The sequence below is a fragment of the Silurus meridionalis genome, chromosome 25 (assembly GCF_014805685.1).
Source record: "Silurus meridionalis isolate SWU-2019-XX chromosome 25, ASM1480568v1, whole genome shotgun sequence".
Classification (NCBI taxonomy): Eukaryota; Metazoa; Chordata; class Actinopteri; order Siluriformes; family Siluridae; genus Silurus; species Silurus meridionalis.
In genome coordinates, this window is record NC_060908.1 from 14,592,032 (window position 1) to 14,614,069 (window position 22,038).

General features: G+C 41.6%; 1 protein-coding gene across 8 annotated transcripts in view; it reads right to left on the minus strand.

Annotated features, from left to right (window-relative positions):
• Positions 1–19,386, minus strand: part of acaca (acetyl-CoA carboxylase alpha) — a 32,026-nt gene extending 12,640 nt beyond the window's left edge. For 2 of the 8 annotated variants that reach the window (XM_046838496.1, XM_046838495.1), the window contains exons 1-35: positions 19,224–19,386; positions 17,073–17,304; positions 14,775–14,907; positions 14,449–14,587; positions 13,992–14,101; positions 13,330–13,411; positions 13,100–13,198; positions 12,845–12,951; positions 12,655–12,765; positions 12,299–12,508; positions 11,999–12,169; positions 11,547–11,708; positions 11,232–11,395; positions 10,842–10,992; positions 10,622–10,725; positions 9,999–10,226; positions 9,738–9,888; positions 9,101–9,235; positions 8,784–8,930; positions 8,437–8,625; positions 7,933–8,033; positions 7,654–7,742; positions 7,378–7,502; positions 7,188–7,301; positions 6,966–7,079; positions 6,574–6,663; positions 6,147–6,265; positions 5,485–5,508; positions 3,844–3,981; positions 2,639–2,782; positions 2,442–2,544; positions 1,710–1,817; positions 1,561–1,617; positions 1,326–1,370; positions 1,083–1,124 (exon numbers count right to left, since the gene is read on the minus strand). In XM_046838496.1, the coding sequence (XP_046694452.1) occupies positions 1,083–1,124; positions 1,326–1,370; positions 1,561–1,617; positions 1,710–1,817; positions 2,442–2,544; positions 2,639–2,782; positions 3,844–3,981; positions 5,485–5,508; positions 6,147–6,265; positions 6,574–6,663; positions 6,966–7,079; positions 7,188–7,301; positions 7,378–7,502; positions 7,654–7,742; positions 7,933–8,033; positions 8,437–8,625; positions 8,784–8,930; positions 9,101–9,235; positions 9,738–9,888; positions 9,999–10,226; positions 10,622–10,725; positions 10,842–10,992; positions 11,232–11,395; positions 11,547–11,708; positions 11,999–12,169; positions 12,299–12,508; positions 12,655–12,765; positions 12,845–12,951; positions 13,100–13,198; positions 13,330–13,411; positions 13,992–14,101; positions 14,449–14,587; positions 14,775–14,907; positions 17,073–17,275 (4,209 nt within the window). In that variant the 5' untranslated portion in view covers positions 17,276–17,304; positions 19,224–19,386. The remainder of the gene's footprint in view (positions 1–1,082; positions 1,125–1,325; positions 1,371–1,560; positions 1,618–1,709; positions 1,818–2,441; positions 2,545–2,638; positions 2,783–3,843; positions 3,982–5,484; positions 5,509–6,146; positions 6,266–6,573; positions 6,664–6,965; positions 7,080–7,187; positions 7,302–7,377; positions 7,503–7,653; positions 7,743–7,932; positions 8,034–8,436; positions 8,626–8,783; positions 8,931–9,100; positions 9,236–9,737; positions 9,889–9,998; positions 10,227–10,621; positions 10,726–10,841; positions 10,993–11,231; positions 11,396–11,546; positions 11,709–11,998; positions 12,170–12,298; positions 12,509–12,654; positions 12,766–12,844; positions 12,952–13,099; positions 13,199–13,329; positions 13,412–13,991; positions 14,102–14,448; positions 14,588–14,774; positions 14,908–17,072; positions 17,305–19,223) is intronic. The other 6 variants (XM_046838500.1, XM_046838499.1, XM_046838498.1 and 3 more) reach the window with 4 other exon arrangements.
• Positions 19,387–22,038: the final 2,652 nt, after the last annotated feature.

A 22,038-nucleotide genomic window follows, 5' to 3' on the forward strand; every position in this document is an offset into this window, starting at 1 on the left:
AATTAAAAAGTTCATTAAAGTAATGAGCTTTGGTGGAACCATTTTAGAAAACTATCACGGTCAGGAGGAGCCATTATCAAGCATGATTGAGAGGCTGAGAGAGAGAGAGAGAGAGAGAGAGAGAGAGAGAGAGAGAGAGAGAGAGAAAGGGGGGGATGCAGGAGGGGAGGGACTCCCTCTACTATACTCTTTATTCCTGTCTGGAAAAGAAAAATTGCTTCTCTAAGTTTTCAACTTTCCTCCTGAACTCCCCCCTCCTCCCCCTATTTCATTGCTTCTGTCTATTCGTCCTTCCTCCATTTCCATTTCATACCACGTTCTCCTTCTTTCTTCCTTTCTATTTTGGTGTCTGTTTTGTTCTTTCTGTCCTTCCTCACTACCATTCTTTTTTATTTTTCATTTTCCCTCCCTCCTTCATCTCCCATTATCCTTCCTTTCTCTCACTATTTGCCCTTCCCTCTTTACACCTTCCCTCTTTTATAAGCTCTTTCCTTCTGTTTATTCTCTTCTTTTCTCTGATTTTATCGCCTTTCATTTTCCCGCTCCATCTCTTCTGCCTTTGCCCCTTTCTTTCTTTTACACATTTTGGTTTTCTCTTGTTCCTTTCTGCCTCCCTCCTTTTCTTCCTTTCTTTTCAACCTTTCTCTCCATCCTTAATAGCGTTTTCTCTCCATCCTTAATAGCATTTCTTTTCCTTTTCTTAATCCTTTCTTTCTTTCAATTCATCCTTCATCATTTCTACGTCTCGTCTTCCTTACATCTTTCCTTTTTAACTCCATATATCTGTCTGTCCTTCTATTCTTTATCCTCCTCTTTTCCTTGCTTTCTCTCTGTTTGTCCTTCCTCATTTTCTATGTCTTTCCTTTCTTTTTATCCTCTCCTTTTTTATTTCTTTCCTCTCTCCCTATATCTCTCCACAGGTGGAGAGAAGGCGGGGCAAACAGGAAGGTAACTGGCATGGCCACGCCTCCCAGACCACACAGTCCATCAAACAGCAATGTGATTTCACAATCAGTCGGCCATCATCATTTTTTTTTAATCACGTAACTACTTATGACTTTTAAACACTTGTCTCTACTCACCTTGTCTCTTGCCCGGAAGGTGAAAAATTTCGGGAACTCCCTCTGTGTAAAAACAATAAAACCACGTTAACTCGGTTGTAGCTCCCGCGAAAACCCCCCCCAAAAAACAGCACAATTAAGGATTATATTCTACGACTAAAATCAAACGGTTTGGCGAATCGGACAAGTGGAATCAGTTCGAGTCTGAAGTTATGAGTTAAAAGCAGTACGGCAAATTACACAAACACGCTCGAAAATACTCACATGGAACCTCTGGTCCACCTCACAGTTGATCTGTTTTCTGAAATCCTGTTAGTGAACGAGGGATGGAGAGAGAGAAAGAGAAAAGAAACATGCAGTGGAACAGCTAGATTCGAGTACGAATTTAAAGATTGGGATTCTGCTTGCATTCACACTTTGTGGATCGTTGCAGGACGGACACGGATAAGAGGAACGGGATGGCGGGGGGAAAAAAAAAAAAAAAAAAAGAATTTTTTACCTTTTGCGCTACGAGGAAGGTGAGGCGCCGGATGCCGTGCTCAAACAGCATCGATTTCTAGGAAATAAAGATTCCAAGCAGCGATTATTTCAGGTAGAGGGAAACGCTTTCATGTGTTGTGGATGGGGTTTCATGTGTAATGGGGTTACCTTGGACTGAGTGAACTCGCGGAATATCGCCGCCAAACCTTCATCATCGATGTCGCTGTCGGTCTTTATAGCGACGTTCAGGATGTGGATGGGTTCGTCGAGGAGGCTCTGTGAACAAACCAGACACCTTTTTAGCATGTTTAGCCATTTCTAATGTAAACGGATTTAATTTTTCGATTTCTTAAATTTTACTTGGTTGATATAATTTATGCCAATTTAATCGATTAATCTATGTAATCAATTTAATACAATTTAATTAATTTGATTTATTCTATTATATTTTTATTTTTTATTTTTGTTTATGATGGGTGGATGGATGGATGGATGGATGGATGGATGGAATAGATAAATGGGACGGTTGAAGGGTAGGTGAGGGGTGGATGGACAGATAGATGGATGGATAGATGGATGAATAGGTGGAATGGTAGATATAAGGAAGGATGGATGGATGGATGATGCAGTTTAGCATCTACCAGAAGTGCAAACAGTAGCAATTGTACATATAGACAAGGGCAGATAAATGTGCAAATAAATGTATAGCAAATCAATACAAAGGCTCTGGGCAGTGTAAAAATGTGAACTGGGTGGAAGTTGGTTCTCAAGTACACTGGAAATAAATCTTAAGATATATACAAGCTTGTTCTGATACCACACTATTGTGTATATTATCGCATGGGTGTGATGCTGTTGCTGCAATCATTGTGATTCCTAAAGTAATCGAAGAAGCATTACCTTGTTGTCTTCCTCTCCATACAGTACAGGGTTTCCACCCTCAGGGAAAGAGGGGCTGGTAGGCGGAGAGTCCGTAAAGCAGCTCAGGACGTCGTTAATGTTTCTGAAAGTAGGGAGAAACGAGAAGTTCTGCGTGTCCTACTGAAATACTGAATATTATACACCTCGCTCAAAATATATCAACGGCAAAGTCCGACCTGGTGAATTCCTGGAAGGAGCGGAAGGACACCATGGCTCCCATTCGCTGGCATGGCGGCGTGAAGGAGGTGTCTAGCAGAACGTCGCTCACACTGGCTACGTGCACCATGCCGTAGTGGTTCAGGTTGGATGAGAAGGACATTCTAAACGGCGCAATACACGTACACAAATACACAAAATCGTTAAACGAGCGTCTGTAAAGAAGCCCCTGAACCCTTAAAGAGAGAGTTTTGCATTCTTAAGAGCTGCTTGAGCTTCAAATATAAAATATATGGACAAAAGCATTGAGACAGCTGACTATTCCAGACAAATGTGGTTCTGGCACACAATTGTAGGATGTCTTTGGATCTGGTAACATTACATTTTCCCTTAAGTTGAACTACAAGATCCAAACCTGTTCTAGCATGACAAGTACGGTATACGAGGTGGTACCTCACATTTCCACACTATCACCTACAGTCCCCTTGCACAGCAATACAGTGCTCCTCAGAGTTCCTGCCACTTCTGGAATATGTCCTGGAAGGTTTTTTTTCGCACACCTTGCACGAGTTGCGCTGGATCGGTGCTCCTTGTGACTGTGCGTGCAGCTTTGTGCGCAGTCTCAAAACTTTTACCATTCCGTTTGGGCTGGAGTGGAAAATTTTAAGGCCTCTTCACCCAAGTACTTTAACAATGCACTTATGCTTAATGAACACAAAATCTAGTAGAACATCTTCTCAGAAGAGTGAAGGTTATTCTAAAAGAACTAATTGTGGACTGAAATCCTTAAAAAGCACATACAAATATTAGGGCCAGGTCTTAAACTTTTGTCCATACAGTATCTATCTTGAACCCCAAAGCATCTCCTAAGAAGGCCAATTACACTTTAAATGGAAGATTAATATTATTCCTAAAATCTCAATAGACAACGTGACTTCCTGTACACCAGTCAGATTCCAAAGTTCTACCACAAACCAAAACTCAGGGAGGGGGTTAGTCAAAGCGGCACTATATATCACCATTACAGCCCAAGATTCCCCACACAGAAGCCCTAATCTCTCATCGCGCTTCTATTACTGTACATTCCACATCAATCCAAGAGAAGACTCCGCCACATTCACACGGGGTTAGCTTGTTCAGTGCTGTTGAGCGTGGCGTCTTTGCACTGCGCTCAACAGTACTTTCGACTCGAAAGCTCGAAATTGGCGAGCTGTTATTGTTCTACCTGTCTGCAATCTCATTAGACGTAGCTGTGCTAGCCGTAGACGTGTGATAGCTAGTCGTGGGCATGTTAGCATCACTGGCTCTACGTTTTGCTGTTCTAGTTTTCGTTTTGTTGTCCAGTAGTGGTGCAGAAAGTTTCCTGAGGGGAACATTGGCACACAGTCACTTACACACACACACACACACACACACACACACACACACACACACACACACTCTCTGCAAGGGGCGCATTTCAATTAAAACTCAATAATTAAAACACTTAATTTAAACCCAGCGTCTTGTCTGGACTGTATTTCACACACACACACACACACACACACACACACACACACACACACACGCGCAGGCACTAATAAGCCCTGCTTAATCAACATCCCCTCAAACAGGCTTTAATATTTTAATACATTTGTATACTGTAGATTCACACACACATTCTCTCACAAAAACACACAATCGAAAAGTAGCGTGGTCAAACACTGTACATCATAACAATATACAACAAAGCTACACACAATAACCCCATTCTTTATACCGGAAACAATAAATTCATTCAGATCAATCTTTTCTTCTTTCTAGATTTTTCAAGACAATGCAAAAAAGTTATCACCGAAGCCATCATTATTGCTAGCATGTTGAGAAAGTCTGTTGTAAACACAGGGTAAATGCTGAAAGAGAGCAAAAATGAGAGAAGATCATCGGGAATATCAACATTTTTCTGAGATCGGTGAAAAGAATGCTTAAAAAAAAAAAAAAGAAGTGTGTGTAAATAACACTTCAGGAAATTAGCTTCAGGAAGCTTCAGGAAGCTAGCGAGCCGATAAACAAGCTAAACTGACAGGATTTCTGACAGGATTTCTGTCGTATTCATTATAATTCTAAATGATTACTGCGAAATCCAGCCAGTTACTTTACAAAAAGTCAAGCTAACAGGATTTCTGACAGGATTTCTATTTTAATTTATAAACATTCGCTATGTACACACTGCTAAAGCGAGTCAGGCATTGAACAATACCTAAACTGACACTATTTCTAAATCATGCTTATTAAAGTTCGGAATATTTTCTAGAGGTCAACTGATACTGAAAGCCAGGTTGGATCGTACTCGCTGACAACCGATTAATCAGTACTGCTAATAAATACAAAAATACAAAGTATAAAAATCCATGTAAAATAGTACTAAACACACACACACACACACACACACACACACACAGTATCTCACAAAAAATCTTCTCAAGGGACAATACTACAGAAATGAAACTTATATTTTAGAGTAGTCAATGTGAAGATTGTAAAACAGTACAGATTTACTGTCCTCTGTATGCTGGATATCATGAAATCATATCCAGAAACATTTATAATATTCACTTCTAAAGCTAGCCAGATGACTAAATCAAAGTAACGTGGTAGGATTTCGGGGACAGGAAATGTAACGTGAGGGAAAAGTAAACCTTTATCTTTTATAATCATTTAAATTCATGAATCATTTCCAAGAATGCGGCATGCAATAATTCATTTCCAACTCAAATGGAGTCCATAAAGAAGTGTGTTTGGTCATGTTGCTTTCACAGAAATGTTACCTCTAGATCTGCTCTACTCTAGAAAACTTGATTGACAGTAGAAAGAATGTGTACTGTACCTGTTTAGAGTGGGGATGTTCCCTCTGCAATCAAATAACATCGATTACTGATCGATTAGTGTCAGGCCAAGAGGGACAGAAGGCAGCCTCCAGTGTTTTAAAGTGTGATCGCTAATTGGCGCTTTAATCGTTTGCTAGATAACGAGTAACGGCGGTAACTTGCTTTTTCAAAGCCGCCCTCTGGTAAATCTCAACATGCTGGAGACTGTTTCCTTGTCCCTCGCACAAACATGCAACATGCAGATCATTTCAATATGTAATATTTGTTGGGAAGGGGAAGCACATACATTTAAGCAGGCAGTTGGGTTTTTTAGGCTATATTGTACATTATTTGTCAAAGTTAAAGCCAAAGTAATGCAAATGAAGCCAGAGAGTAAAAGTGGTTAAAGCAAGGCCAATCAAAACCAGTACATAAATCATTTTGCAACTATTAAAGCATTTGGCTTCATGTAAACTGAATCAGACAGTCAATAATAAACACCTTAATGCTGGTAGCAGAGCCGAGTTTATGTTTACGTAAAGTTAGTAATGAATATCCCTGAGGGAGTCATCGCTTCCCTTTATTCCTATTCTTCTCCAAATTATCAACAGGCAAATGGAATGGAAGTGGGGTGAGAAGTGGAAAACTTTTTCTAGATATAAAAAAAAAAAAAAAAAAAGACCTGTTGGGATGCGACGTGGGCAGCATGAACTGGAACTCCACGATGCACGTGTTGTCCCTCAGCTGCCGGTGCTGGACGCTGTTGAGCTCGTATGCGATGTATGCTCTCCGAACATACACCTGAAAAAACATGCTGGGTTAAAAATATCTTAATGAAAAAAATAAATAAATATTAATTTGTCACATATACATTCATACAGAAAACGAATGCTTATTACGACTGTCCAACCTAGAAATAGAATATTAAAAATAATAATGAATAAATACAATTTATTCAAATATAACATATAAAAAGTATAAAGTAAAGCAAGTATAAAAAGAGGAATAAAAAAAAAAAAAAAATATATATATATATATATATATATATATATATATATATATATATATATATATATATATATATATATATATATGAGAATAAGACGTACCTCTAGCGCGGCCATTCGGACCACCTGGTTACTGTGGTAGAAGAAGTTGGGCAGCACGTCAAAAATGGACGTCTCGGACAGAATGAGCTTCTAAATAATAAAATAAATAAAAAATAATGTGAAAAAGACTTGCATGAATCAACTCAAGAAGGAACCAGTGTTCTGCTTATTAGTGTAAAAAGACAGGTCATTTCTTTATGTCCAAAAATGTTAGCATTAAAATCGATATAAAATTGATATTTTTAAAATGAACACTGTTTCAATCTTTCTTATAGGATTGTGTAAGGTATTTTCCTAATAAAACGTTCCACAGGTGACCAGCAGGTGGTGCTACAGTATAACAATTTCACTCGGACCACTACAAGCTGTTCAGTTGAGAACCTGATGTGTACCTGCAGGTTCTCGATGCAGAATTGATGGCCGTACATGTCGATGGCAGAGAGGAAGATGGACTCCACCTGGTTGTGGCGCAGCTCGTATGAAGGCAGGTGAGATGCGATGAGCACCTTAAACCCAAAGCCAGGAACTCTTTAGAACCCATTTATTCACCTTTTATGAAAATGGTACAGTGTGTGTGTGTGTGTGTGTGTGTGTGTGTGTGTGTGTGTGTGTACCTGGCGTGCACGCAGAGCCACTTTGGCGTTGGTGGTCTTGCTTAGCTGTGTAAGCTCGGTAAGGATGGCCATGAGCTCATCGGTCAGGGTCGGGTCCCGCCCACACAACTGATCCTAAAGACAGAAGTACATTCGATTCAGGCTGTGACCCAATTTTTAACAGTGTGTGTGGATCCAGGTGTGTACGCACGATCAGCATGGTGACCAAAGAGTTCTTCTTGGTGACTTGGGCGTGGGAGAAGATGTAGTTAAGCACATTGGCCATGTCGCCTTTGTTCTCTTCACGCAACGTAAACACACACTTGTCGTAGTGACCTAAAACATGTACACATAAAATTTATCTATATTGCTGCATTAATTTGCATTCCATCTGAGACTGATTATCCGATATGAAATAAATGTGAAGCTCGAGATCTTAATTTCTATTAATAATAAAAAAATAAATAGTACACAAGTGAACCCTCACCATGCTGAAACTGCACCTCCACCTTGAGGTACTGCCTGAGCAAATCCATCACCACCGCCCTCATGTGGCCGCGGATACCGCTGCGATATCTGCGGACGCAATCCAAAAACTCATTTGTTTATTTATTTTTTTTGTCCTTAGTCATGTTTAATACTTCAACATGACACTTTTTTTCAAAAAGATTAAAACCTTTTTATTAATATCAACAAAAGCTGGCAAAATGATTGCAACAGTTTGTTTATGGTCACAACAGTGGAATGGAAATGTGCTGTTACTGACTTCTGGACGAGCTGCACGATGCTCTGCGTGTTCATGAAGAAAACCTCGCGCTCAGACTTCCTGTTCAGCGTGGCGGCGTGGCTGTCCAGGATGTTGGCAATCTGACACAAAAAAGGAGGAAGAGGTGATGAGGATGATGATGAGCGATGAAATTGATACAGTATGTGGCCAAAAAATAAAAAAAATAATTGTTGAAATATAAATACATAAATGATAAAAATTATTTTAAAATTATTTTTTTTACCATATTTATATATTTTTAAGTACATATTTATATGTAAAAAATTTATTCTAAATCAAAAAAATGTTTTAATATATAAATATACCAAAATAATTATTTTTTTAAGAAATTTAAAGCAAAAGAGCATTTTATTAAATTTTTTTAAAAATTGCGTAGGTATAGTTTTTTTTTTTATTCCGATGCTCTTTACACTGTGAGGGTGTGAGTGGGAATGTGTGTGTGTGTGTGTGTGTGTGTGTGTGTGTGTGTGTGGGGAAAGGTACCTGTTGGCTGGGGAACTGGCAGAGCACAGAGGTAATGTTACTCGCATACTGCGCCATCTCCTTCTTGATGGACTTCTCTACAGCGGGGGGGATTCGACCCGATACACTTGTCATGATGTCCTGCAGCTCCAGCAGAGGCAATGACGGATCTCGGAGGGTCTTCATCAGCCGCTCCACCCACTCAATCAGCTGAGCATACACACACACACACACACACACACACACAGTTGGATTACCATTACTATTAACATTACTGTATTATAAAGGTGTGTTTAGTGATGTGGTGATTAGTGATATTGGGTTATTTTGTGTGTGTTTGTGTGAGGCAGAAAGAGTGTGTTTGTTACTCTGGCACTGAAGAAGGGCTCAGGCAGGCAGAAGCCGTTCATGATGTGCACCAGGTGGTCGAGAGTGTTGTGGAAGACTCTGTGCAGCTTTTCCCCTCGGAGTGCCACAGCCTGAACGGTGGGCAATGCTCCTGTATGCAGCTCCGCCTACACACACACACATACACACACACACACACAGCAAATCAGCTCTACACACTCCTTTCAAAGTTAAAGTCCTAACACCCTGAAAGGGGCGGAGTTTAAAGTTTTCATACTATGGTACACTTGTGTTAGCATGTGACCAGCAGCGATGCAGTTCAGTTGAACGCGTTTACCTGCTGCACTCGGCTGGGATCGTCCAGCTGCAGTTTGGCTATAACGCAGCCCGGCTCCAGCACGGCTCCAGCTCGCTTTACATAGTGTATACATCCGGATTCTGCTGCGGTCAGCGTCATCACCATCTTCATCACCTAGAGGGCACACACACACATATATATATAAAATGTCAAATATGTAAAACATAAAATATGTTAAAGACAAATTATAATGAACAAAATGAGCATCTTCACCTCTCATACCTTCTTTAGTACTAGTAAATAACCATAATTATTGTTACAATAATGTCAAGATTCAGACCAAAAAAGAAAGATCTGTTGCATTGGTATAGCGTCTAGGGGAGTCACGTGACAAAAGAACGAACAACTCGGACCAGACGACCGTACATAACCTACGATGCTTTACTCGTGCACGTCCAGTGAACGAATCACTCTCTGAGACGACTCGTTCTTCTGAGTCACATTAAAGACTCGTTCGAAATGAACGAATCGTCAGTGGACGACCCATAACGATTGATTAAGTTACTCATTGATCATTTAAACCTGTAAAAGATGTATTCCAGGTACAGTATATTAAAAACACAAAAACATAACTGACAACACAAACAATATTATACACACACACACACACACACACCTCGATTTCAGCGTAGCACTGGCCCGCAAACACATGACCCCCATCCTCCACGGTATACTGGATGAGTTTCCCAGCAGACGGAGAGCGCAGCAGCGACGGGTCGTTCTCCTTCTCAAACACACACGTCTTATTGCCAATGGTGATGCGATACCTAAAGATCAGAGGGAACGCAATAAAAACCCGCACACACACAAAGAGCTTCAGTCTTACTGCCTGGAAATGCTACTACCCAAACCCAAAGCGGAGCTACAGTAAACGCACCGGTCTACTTCCTCCTTCATGTAGGTGGTGTAGCTGCTCCCATCGTAGGACAGCAGCAGGCCGCCGTCGCTGAGCCGGTGCACGTCCACCTCCACTGACGAGTTGTTCATGATGAGCACGTAGGAGTTCGGAGACTGCCGGGTGACCTTCAGCACGTATTTTATGCCTTCGTAGATGAGCTCGGTGTCGACCGTGTTCAGAAGAGTGTGTGCTGCCAACACCTGACCCCTGCAGAGGGTAGAGGAAGAAAGGAAGGATGGAGAGAAGAAAGGGTATTGGGGTAAAAAGTAAGACAGAAGGCAGGAAGAAAGAAAAAACGAGAAGTGAAAGAAAATGAAGAAAGAATGAAGACAGGGGGGGTGAACAAATGAAACAAAAAAGGTAGGAAGGAAGACAAAAATTAGGAAGAAAAAAAGGAAGCAAAAAAAAAAGAATGCGGAGGATGGATGAAAAATAAGTGGGAAGAAAGACAATAAAAATGAGGAAAAATGAAGGGAGAAATGAAGAAAGGAAGGAAAAGAAAAAAGGCAGGACGGAAAAGCATGGAGAGAATGATGAAAGGATAAAACCACAGACGAATGTACATGTAAACAGGAGTAGGAGAAGAAGGAGTAACGTCTTACCTCTCGAGAGAATGCAGGAAGTTGGACACGCTGTTTCTGAAGCTCACATCTGCTACATGCAGTGCACCGCTCACTATCCCCAGAATGGTGTCTGGACGCTCGGCCTACACGAGACAGAAAGAAGGAGAGAGGGAAAGACAGACAGATATGTATCAAATACAGACCATATAGTAATAATAGTAGTATTAGTAAAGTGGTATCATGGTGTAAGAATCCGTACCTGCATTTTCTCTGAGATGAGGCGGTCCAACCAGCCCGTGTCAATGCTGTTGTGCTGAAAGCACTCGGTCTCCAACAGTTTGATCAGATACTCCACCGTGGTCCTGAAGTCTCCTCTGATCGAGAGCTCTTTCAGAGCCACCACCATGTTTCTGAGGGAATACAAATGCGATGTTAAACATCAAAGAGCCGGAAAGTAAATAAAAAGTCGAAACGTTTCGCTCATGCGCAAGTGTGTTTTTAGACAAATCACAAATTCTTGATTGTATATTTTAGATTACCGAATAGGGCGATATTTCCCCCCTCCATGCTATTTCAGACCTGGAAATCACTCAAATCTAAATCCATACTTTGTAGGAACCCTAATGATAATTAAATGAAGTGTGCATACGAGATGGCTTCTTCACGGTTTTCCCCCCAGGAGAAGCAGTGGCCGAACTGCGAGTCGGCGAACTCGTGCAGGCCTCCGGCGGCGGCCACGCTGAAGTAACCCCACACGTTCTTATTGCTGCGGAAGTTCAGCTCCTGCACCGTGCCCGAGCTCGGCTTGAAACCCTGAGACCAACACACAAAAAAATTTAAAAGAGTTTCCCCAATCCAGCTTCATAATACAGTGAATAGGGTGCATGAGGAATCCTCAGTACTCAGGCTCACACACACACACACACACACACACACACACACACACACACACACACACACACACCTCATCTGGATTCTCGCTGGTGATACGAGCCGCGATAACGTGCCCTCGTGGAGACGGGGCGGTCGAGAGCGCCTCGAAGTCGATGAGGCAGTCTCCCCACGGCTGCACGCCATACATCATGCGGATGTCCTTAATGCGGTGCAGAGGGATGCCCATGGCGATCTGAAACACACACGCACGCACACACACACACACACACACACACACACACACACACACACACACACACACACGTATGCATGGGTTAGTGTGTTTGAGCAAACAAGCCTTTGTGAAGACTACTCCAAGACTAACTGATAACACCCACACCCACACACACACACACCCACACACACACCCACACACACACACCACACACACACACACACACACACCCACACACACACACCCACACACACACACACACACACACACACACACACCCACACCCACACCCACACACACACACACACCTGAAGCTGAGCAGCAGGCAGGTTCACATCAGCCACCATTTCGGTGCAGGGATGTTCCACTTGCAGGCGCGGGTTCAACTCCAAGAAGTAAAAACTGCCGTCTTGACTGTAGAGGTATTCGACTGTTCCCGCGCTCACGTAACCCACCATTTTTGCCAGTTTCACTGCACACTAAAAGGAACACGCAAATTTTTTTGACAAATACTTGGCAGCATGAAAATGAGCATCTTTATACATGACTCGTGTGTTGTTTTTTTAGATACTGTTGTATATGACTTATTTGCTTTTTTTTTTTCGTACCCTCTCCATATTCTCAAAGACGTCTGAGGTGGCGATGGTGGCCGGCGCCTCCTCGATGATCTTCTGATGCCTGCGCTGAACGGAGCAGTCTCGGCCGAACAGCGAGATGGCGCTGCCATACTGATCGGCCAGGATCTGCACCTCCAGATGGCGGGCGTGCTTGGCGAGCCGCATGACAAAGATGGGCGACCCGGGCACCTCCGTTTGCACCTGTGGTGGTAAAAAGTCCTCATTAATAAGCAGTTAAACCGGCAAAACGCACAAACAACTTTTATTGAAAACAAAGAACAAAAGGGGCGTTACGTCAAAACCAAACAATTTCCATACATTCCACACAAAAAAATGTTTTCCGTCACCTGTCGGAAGAGGTTGGGGAAGTCGTCGGCGCTGTTGACCTTGCGGATACCTTTCCCTCCTCCGCCCTCTGATGCTTTGATCATCACCGGGTAGCCCACTTTCTCTGCAGCCTGTCCGGTACAACAAGGAGCTCAGTCATGCTAACAGGAACTAACCATGAAGCAATACACAAAAACGTTGCGATAGTACCTTTAGACCAGCCTCTATGTCCTGGATGCAGCCCTGCTCATACAGCTCATTGGGCACGTTGATGATTCGCTTCTTCTGGTCGCTCTCCGTCCACTCGACAGTTAACCCTGTCACACAATGACGCGTATTTTTACACTGTTGTGAATTTTCTTCTCGACGTTTGAACAATTTCAGGTTTCATATGGGCTCAACCCGAACTGAATGTGATTTGCAAACATTTTTTTTATTATATTCTCCCTGTGTGAATGAACAGACCTCTTCCACTCCATGGTAGAGTTGGAATGCCAGCTGTCTGTGCCACAATAGATGATGCAATCTTATCTCCCAAAGCCCACATCGCCTGACTGGGAGGACCTGCGAATATATGAAGAGAAGAAAATAAAATAAAATCACCATTAAAAAAAAAAAGAAATGCTACACACATGCATCCAGACTGCATTATTCGTAAATCAGATGAACATTTTAACATTTAGTAGAAGACGGACCCATGAAGGCAATGCCGTTCTTGTGCAGGAGTTCTGGGAGTTTGGGGTTTTCTGAGGCGTGACCCCACCCAGCCCATACAGCCTAGAAATGAAAAGATATCACGTTAACAAACAGAACTCGTGGAATGCACTAGGATAAACAATATAACTGAGAACATCTATATAAACAATGTCTGTAAATCAGAGATACATAAAAAAAAAATAAAAAAAAAAAACTACGGCCTGGCCCTACATTTGGAACTAGGAATTAGGATTTTTTATATAATGTTTTACTCATATGACATCTGTATTTGATAATAAAGGTGGCTTTCACACTAGAATATCCCATTAATAGAGATCGAGGCAGGACAGTGCCTGGAACGATCAGCTATTGGCAAAAATATCCACACCTATAGTTTTTCCGGCTTTCGGTCCGCCGTCATCACAACAGCGGCCTCTGGAGGCGAATCACTGGCTTACTGTGCTGTTTCGATTTCAATAGCGATAGATATGAAAAAATAGTGAAATAAACTAATCGAGCATTAGGAGGAGTACTAAATAAACAGAAAAACATCATAAAATCTCCACAATAATACTGCCAGTCGTTTAGGGACCCCTGCAGTAAACGAGTAATTATTTTTCTAATAAAGCTGTACAAAATCGTATATAAAATTAAAAAATACCTGAACTGGAATCCGCTTAGCAATGTCCAAAATGAGCTCGACGTTAGCGTAGTTGTTGTTGTTGGTTCCTCCAGGGACAGGTACATAATGATCAGCCATTTTGATATATTCTGTGGAAAAAAAACATGTCGCATATGTCTATTTCTTGATAGGTACCATTAAAAATAGTTTGGAACATCTTCAAAACAACTTCCTGTTGTTGTCAGTGCTGGTAAACGAACATGCCCAAAGATTGACCAATCTGAACAGATGCCAACAAAGAGCCTTGAAGAGACCTTGTCCATTCATCAGTGGAGACATTTCTCCTTTTCAGTGGCTCTTTCTTGTATTAATTAGGCCATGCAGAGGCCAGGACAAAGCCAGACTGTACTGTATAACCGACAATATATTCCTCCTCGCCAGTGAATGGCGCATATTTTTTTTTCTTTCTTTTCATCGGCTTGAATTGTTCGCTCACCCGCATTGGCCTTCAAATCCTCCGGGGTGACCATGACGACGAATCGGATGGCGCGCTCGTTCCGAAACATCTCGTACGCCCAACGGCGGATGGAGCGCATGCACTTTACAGCGGCGATGCCGTTATTAGCGATGAGGACCTGCAAGGCCAAAGCACATGCACATATCAGCCGCGGACCTCACGTAAAAAAGCGGTTCTGTTCCGTTCAATGCTACAGTCAACCACGATTCCTCAAATTAGCATAAAGTCCAGATCGAAAACTGGTACAGCCTCCGTTCCTTATTAGCCAAGTTCTTGTTTATTTTCATGCATCCAATATATTTTACCTTCTCGATGACTTTGTTTCCTCCGAAGCGGGTGACGAACTCAGCAGGCGAGGCTACTGTAAAGTCTCTTTGCAGATCTGCACGTCTGCGATCACGACCCTGCTTCACCAGGTGCAGACCAGACATGCTAGGTCTAAAAAAAACCCCACCCACAATAGATATGTTTACAATTCACAATACACTACAATTCACAGGAAATACCGAACTCGTTTCAAGGATATTTAACGTCACATCATTCTTTAATGTCCTACACAAAAAAATGTGCGAATTGGTTCGAATCTGTTTTTTAGGCCAAAATATATCTACAATACATAGGTCATTTCTTAGGCCGTGTCCACACTGATACGTTTTCTTTGGAAAGTGCATATACACTATATTTCCAAAAGTATTGGGTCACCTGGTTATAAGTATGGTATGTGATTTTTGAGCATCGCATTCCACATTTAGTCCCAATTCCCTCTTATAATATCCTCCACTCTTTTGGGTGTCCACTAGATTTTGGAGTGTGCTTATGAATTGTTTGTGTTCATCAGTCTCAAGGGTGTTACGAAAGGCAGGTAGTGATGTAGGTGAGGAGGCCTGGGGTGCAGTTAGCGTTCACATTCATCCCAAAGGTGTTCAGTAGGGATGAGATCAGAGCTCTATACCAGGCCACTCAAGATCTTCCTTTCCAAAGCATGTAAACTATATCTTCAAGGAGCTCACTTTGTGCACAGGGGCATCACCATGCTGGAACAGGTTTGGGTTTCCCAGTCCAAGTGAATGCAAAACGTTATTATAGTGCCATCTAAAGATGTCCTGTACAACTGAGTGCCTCCAGTTTTGTGGTAACAGTTTGGAAAAGAACCACATATAGCAGGAAAGGTCAGGTGACCCAATACTTTTGGCAATATAGTGCATTTCTCCAAGTTTTGGCCTTCCGTCCACAGTGAGACGACATGGTCAGTTGATGAAAACTTAGCTTTTTGAAAACGATATGACTCCATTATATCACATTAGATTATAATTATATATTTTGATACCAATATAACTCATGTCTCTCCTCTGCACATGTCCAAACCATCTCAATCTCGCCTCCCTCACCTTGTCACCAAAACGTCCTACATGCGCTGTCCCTCTAATAAACTCATTTCTAATCCTGTCCATCATCGTCACTCCCAACAAAAACCTCAACATCTTCAGCTCTGCTACCTCCAGCTCCACCTCCTGTCTTTTACTCAATGCCACTGTCTCTAATCCATACAACATCTCAGGTCTCACCACAGTCCTATAAACTTTCCCTTTCACTCTCACAGATACTCTTCTATCACAAATCACACCTGCTATCACTCTTCTCCACCCACTCCACCCTGCCTGCACTCTTTTCTTCACTTCTCTAACACACTCTCCATTACTTGTGTAAATTGGTTAATGCTCAATAAAATCGACTTACTTTTGTACAACAGCTCTGTAGAAAAAAAAAACTGTCGAGAGAAATGTGTGTGTGTGTGTGTGTGTGTGTGTGTGTGTGTGTGTGTGTGTGTGTTTGATTCAATTCTGCTTGGTCTGATACTGCGCTGTTACATCATCACTGGTATGCTGGCAAGTAAATGTTGTCACTGAAATAGAGGCATGGTGTGATCTTCCCTCTCCCCTAACACACACACACACACACACACACACACACACACACACACACACACACACACACACACACACACACACACACAGAGCCCTGTCTGTCCTCTACTTGCCCAATGCTCCTGTCCACCAATAGGAATGTGGTAGAGTACAGGGTGGCTCTCTACCACATTCAATGACACACACACACACACACACACACACACACACATATATATATATATATTATCCAGGACGCAGAAAAAGATGTCGATTTTTGTTACGGGTTGTTCTGGATCTGAAAGTCTGGGTTTTAATCAGGAGAAAGCACAGATAAAAGTGTGTCTCTCAGAACTATTAGTAGCAGAGAGTGAGAGCTACAGATGCGTTTACACTGAGCCACACACACACACACACACACACACACACACACACACACACACACACACACACACACAGATAAAACACACATACACAGAAACACATGTTGGTCCCGACAAGGTCACGGACACACTATTTCACACCACTGATTTCTCGAGAAAAATCAAACCAGAGTCCAACTGCTTACAAACTAAATGGCGTTTCTGTAAATTGGACCGGATTTGCCCTTGATTTTATCACACGACTCCAGAAATCATGCAATTCTATAGTCGACTAGACGACCAAAAGCTACCTAAAGAAGTCTAATGAAACACTGACCTCATGTTGTGCAGCGGCCCGTCCAGGCTTTCGAAAGTGCTGTCCGAGCTGACCGAGGACGGAGACGCCGAGCGCTCCTTGTCCTCCGTGGAGAGCTCTGACTTGCACTGAATCTCATCCTCGGAGTTGTCCTCCGACACAGACCCGATGGTGAAGTGTGAGGCGGGAGGGGGCTTCTCCGTCTGGGGATCCTGCTCCGCCATGGACGGACGACACTGGCAGGCTCCGAACACTGATGCCACAAAAAAATAAAAGGGAGAATGAATGAAAAATTCAGGGAGGTTGATGATAATGATGCAAACACGACATCAGACTTAACAGTGGCGTAGAAAGTGCTCCACGTTTTTCCCCTGCGGTTCCTGTGGAGGAATTTCCGTTTAGATTTTGAAATGAATTTGACGTGATATCGAGGCCGTTCTTCGCACACGAGCATGTGTTTGAATCCCCACCTCCTTAAATCAGACCATTTGGCTTCAAACTTGGTGTGGAAAGAAAAAAAAACCCACACGCGGAGTAACTTCATCACCAGATTACAACATTTGATCAACATTACAGTCTGTACACGTTCCGAAATTCAAGGTTATGCTTTTGACCAACACTGTGACCCGACGTTCTATCCAACTTTCGGATCGGTGATGTCACTCAAAGATTCTTTGACGCTCACGAGTAATTCATTTCCATCCTTTTACAATTAACCTCGCTACTGATTTTATACGATTCCACAGGAATCCATAGGAACCAAAATAAATTCAGTGAGAGTGTGTTTCCATTCAGGCCTGATTTAGCATCAATTTATTTCAATTCACACCCTAATCTAATATAATTCACCTCAGCATGGATTAGTACCAATATTTGAGTAATTTTAATCACTACAGATCCGACATGATTCGGTTTAGCACCAATTCGTTTCGCTACTGATCCGACGGGATTCAGCTCCGCATTCATAGAATTCATTTCACACTGCTTTGAATGTGATTCAGACACTATCCAAGATGATTCACATTTCTACTACAAAGATATAGGAGCCCATCACTGATCAGTAAATTTTGATAACGATAGAAATGTAATGAATGGACATTCGGTGCCACCCAGATGAGGATACGTTCTCTTTTGACTCTGGTTCTTCCCAAGGTTTCTGTCTGATGCCATCTCAGGGAGTTTTTCCTCGCCAAAGTTGCCACGGGCTCATTCATTAGGGTTAAATTTGCAATTATAAGAAACAAACGTAAAGCCACTTGACTTTCTTTTTTTACAACTTTTTTGTAACACTGCTTTGAGACAATGTCCATTGTTAAAATTGCTATACACGTAAATATGAATTGAATTCAATTAACTTTCAATATGAAACAATTTGGTTCAGTTCTAAAGCTTTAGCAGACAAGAGCATGTCTCTGATTGCATTTATTTTATGTGAGAATTACTTATTTAAAAAAAGGTTGCCGCCTCCTCACCAATCAGAATCGAGAATTATTCCGCATCGCGCCATGAAATATGAATATTAATAAGCACGCGTGTCTTGCGTCATGAATATTCATTAGTCTCGGTGGAAAAAGCCTACAAGCGTACAAAACGGATTAGAAAATAAATATACAAATAGGATTTCTTTCTTTTTTTAATTTTGTATCACTTAGTATCAATTGTGAGGTGTTGTCCTGAGCCAAAATCAAATATGTATCATTTAAACATTATTTTATTTTTATTTTTCTAAAACTGACAGGGTCTGAAATGACCTGAGCAAAACCTTAAGACCATCCAGTAGAACCTGATAAACGAGATCACACGCATGTCTAAGCTGGTGGGGGAAAGAAGCATGGTGGCTAGTTAGAAGATCGGAAGAGTAGATACTTTGCTGGAAAATGTCGATAAATAAAAAGAGAAATAATAACAGTGTTATTTGTTTACTTGGGCGTGTGTGCGCGTGCAGGACTGAAAGACTACTGCGCTACTGTTCATCAAAAAGAAAAACCTCGATGCTTTGCATTAAATTGTAGCATTTCAGAACTAAATTCCTAACATTTTGACATGTCGCTACTTTTTATTTCGTGTTATTATTCCCCAGTCTCATTCACCGCCTCTGAGATGATGCGCGAGATGATTTAAAGCCGGCTAGCATGCAGCTTTAGTGGGCTTCCGCGCTAATGAGCTACTCACCGTGAGAAATGAGTCGGCACGCTATTCTGAAGCGGTAATTCCCGACGAATGTTATTTTATATATATATATATATATATATATATATTTATTTACAGCTTATATATGATTTCTCTCGTCCCACCACCGCGCTCGAGCGCCGCTCTGACAGCGACTTCATCACAGTGGTGCGATACGGAAGCGTTTTTTTTTTAACTCCACCCACAATTACAAAGCTCCCGCCCCCACGTTTGCGATTGGATATCCTGGAACTCGCGTCTCAAAAGCACAGTTCTGATTGGATACCTGCTCCTGTCAATCATAGAACGAGGAAGTGGTTTGTCGTTAAAGGAACGAGGTTACTGCAGACCGTCGAACTCTGACCCTCGGAGAGACTCACGCTGCACGCGTGAGCCAATCAAAAACGTAGGTTTCGGCGGAAGGCGGAGTTACTTATGCAAATGATGAGAGGTGTAACCAATGAGAAAGAAGGTCTTGAGGTCCGCGTGTTTTTGCACGATATCGCCTGATCCGGTTTAGAATTGAAGGTAGCGGTGCGTCTGGATGAAGATGTTCAAATATTTGGAGGAAAATGGGGAAATAATTGTTAATATTCAAGATGGCTAGTTTTATATATGTAACGAGAAATATATAGAAATTCTGCAAGTGAATAAACAGAAAAGTCCACAATATAAAAGAGCAGAGGTGCTTCAAGTAAAAATGTATTCGTTGAAAGTCTTAAGGAAAATTATAAAATATATTAAAAATGACAGGAAATGTAACAATACAGAAGTCTGTGTTGTTAAGACTGGTCAGATCTCCATTTCATTGAATGAACAGCAAGCATGGATGAGTTTCCAAAACCGATCCGCCATGATGTGTCACAAAAACAGCTCTGACCCATAAAGGCCCAAACCCCACAAGGTGTACTGTGATATCTGGGACCAGGATATTAGCATTCTAATGTCTTGGGTGCAGAATTTGGTGCCGAACCGGCGCCCTGAACTCGTCAAGTCAAGTCAAGTGAAGTCAAGAGGCTTTTATTGTCATTTCTACTATACACAGAGTTAAACAGTACACAGTGAAAACGAGACAACGTTCCCCCAGAACCCTGGTGCTACACTAAACAACAACATAGAGCTACAACACAACACAAAGCTACATAAAGTGCATCGAGTTCAACCGAGTGCAAACAGTGCAGACGAAAAACAGTACAGACAGACAACACAAGACAAAACACATAACCCAAGATAGCGCTGACCTGTAAACCTACTGTATACTCTGATTACACAGTACTGTGCAAACAGAACTATAAAAACTATAACGGGATGTAGTGCAAAAACAGCAGTAGCAGCAGTCAAGAGGTGCAAAAAAACCAACAACAAAAAAAACCAGCATGTAAAAGGTATTCACTTCATGTTCCTCGAACCCTTTTATGAGCAATTTTTTGCAATTTGAATGCGCAGAGCTTTTCTTTCACACAATATGACCCCATTAAGCATCCACAGGATTCGATCGTTGTGGGATGTCGGCTCTATAAATCAAAATGTCCTGCACATTCAATAGATTTTTAACCGGACTAAGATCTGGGGACTTTGGGAGCCGAGTCAACGTCCTAAAATCTGTAGGGGTGTAACTTGGTCTGCTTGCCCATTTTTCCTGCTTCCAACATATCAGCTTCAAGAACCTGTTACATATACATGTTACATTTATGCCGTTAAGCAGACGCCCTTATCCAAAAGTCCCTTACAGTCTCTATCAATGAATATATCAATACTGGTTCAATAGGTTGCAGACTTAGAACACCATCAGCCTGAAATCCTGTTTGGAGGAATCATTGCACTTTTTGTTCTTTTTTAAATACATAAAAACAAATATATCACACCTCTTGACAAGTGCCATTGATATCAGCTGTCGATGGGTTTAATGTTATTTAAACATTTGTTCTGTCTACTAGTATTTGGACCGGGGATTCCTAAATCTACTCCTGAGCATTAGCGTATTTACTGCTATTGTAATGAAAATGGAATAAAAGGGATGAATATTCCTTGTGCCATCTAGAGTAGTGAGTATTGGAGTACTGTTCAGGAGGTTGTCAGTTCAAATCCCAGTATCTCCAATCTGCCATGGTTGACTTCTCTTCAGCTCTAAATAAAAGCCTCCTCCAAATGAGGGAAAGCTTCACCAGCAATCCATCTTTAACATAAAAGCCCATTTGGGTTCACTACTTCTTTTGTGAATACTGCATATGCAAAGCTGAGTGTAGATTCTAGACCTTCGACCTGAGTTCACCCAAACGTACTGTACCATGCAGACAGCGGCATCCATTCCAATTATTGTGTAAACAGTTTGATTAAGAACGGTGAAATATCAGTCTTGTGCAACCTCGATTTCAGGTTCAAGTTCAGCTCAAAGTTTACCGATTATGCAGACATCACCTGCTCTACAGCCAGATAGACGCGACCTCGAGATTAGGAATAGTAATATAGTAATTACGTCTCAACAAGAATTTAATTTAATATTGATTTAATGTGAATAGGAACTATTTTATTATCCCTTGTGGCTCTTTTGATTATACAAGTCAGTATTCAGTAACACAGGCATATATCATGGGATTTCTGCATCAGATCCTGAGAGAATTTTTTCAAAAGCAAGAGAGTTGACCAGTCAAAGAAAAAACAGACTCAAGAGTCTGAAAAGTCAACAAATGTAATTTTTATAATTCTTTTATAAAAACGTGCAACGAGAAATACAGAAACATGGCGTGAATGGGGTTCTCTGACTGATAATATTTTGTTAAAAGTTTGATTAATAATCATCGTTTTTTTTAATAAAAGA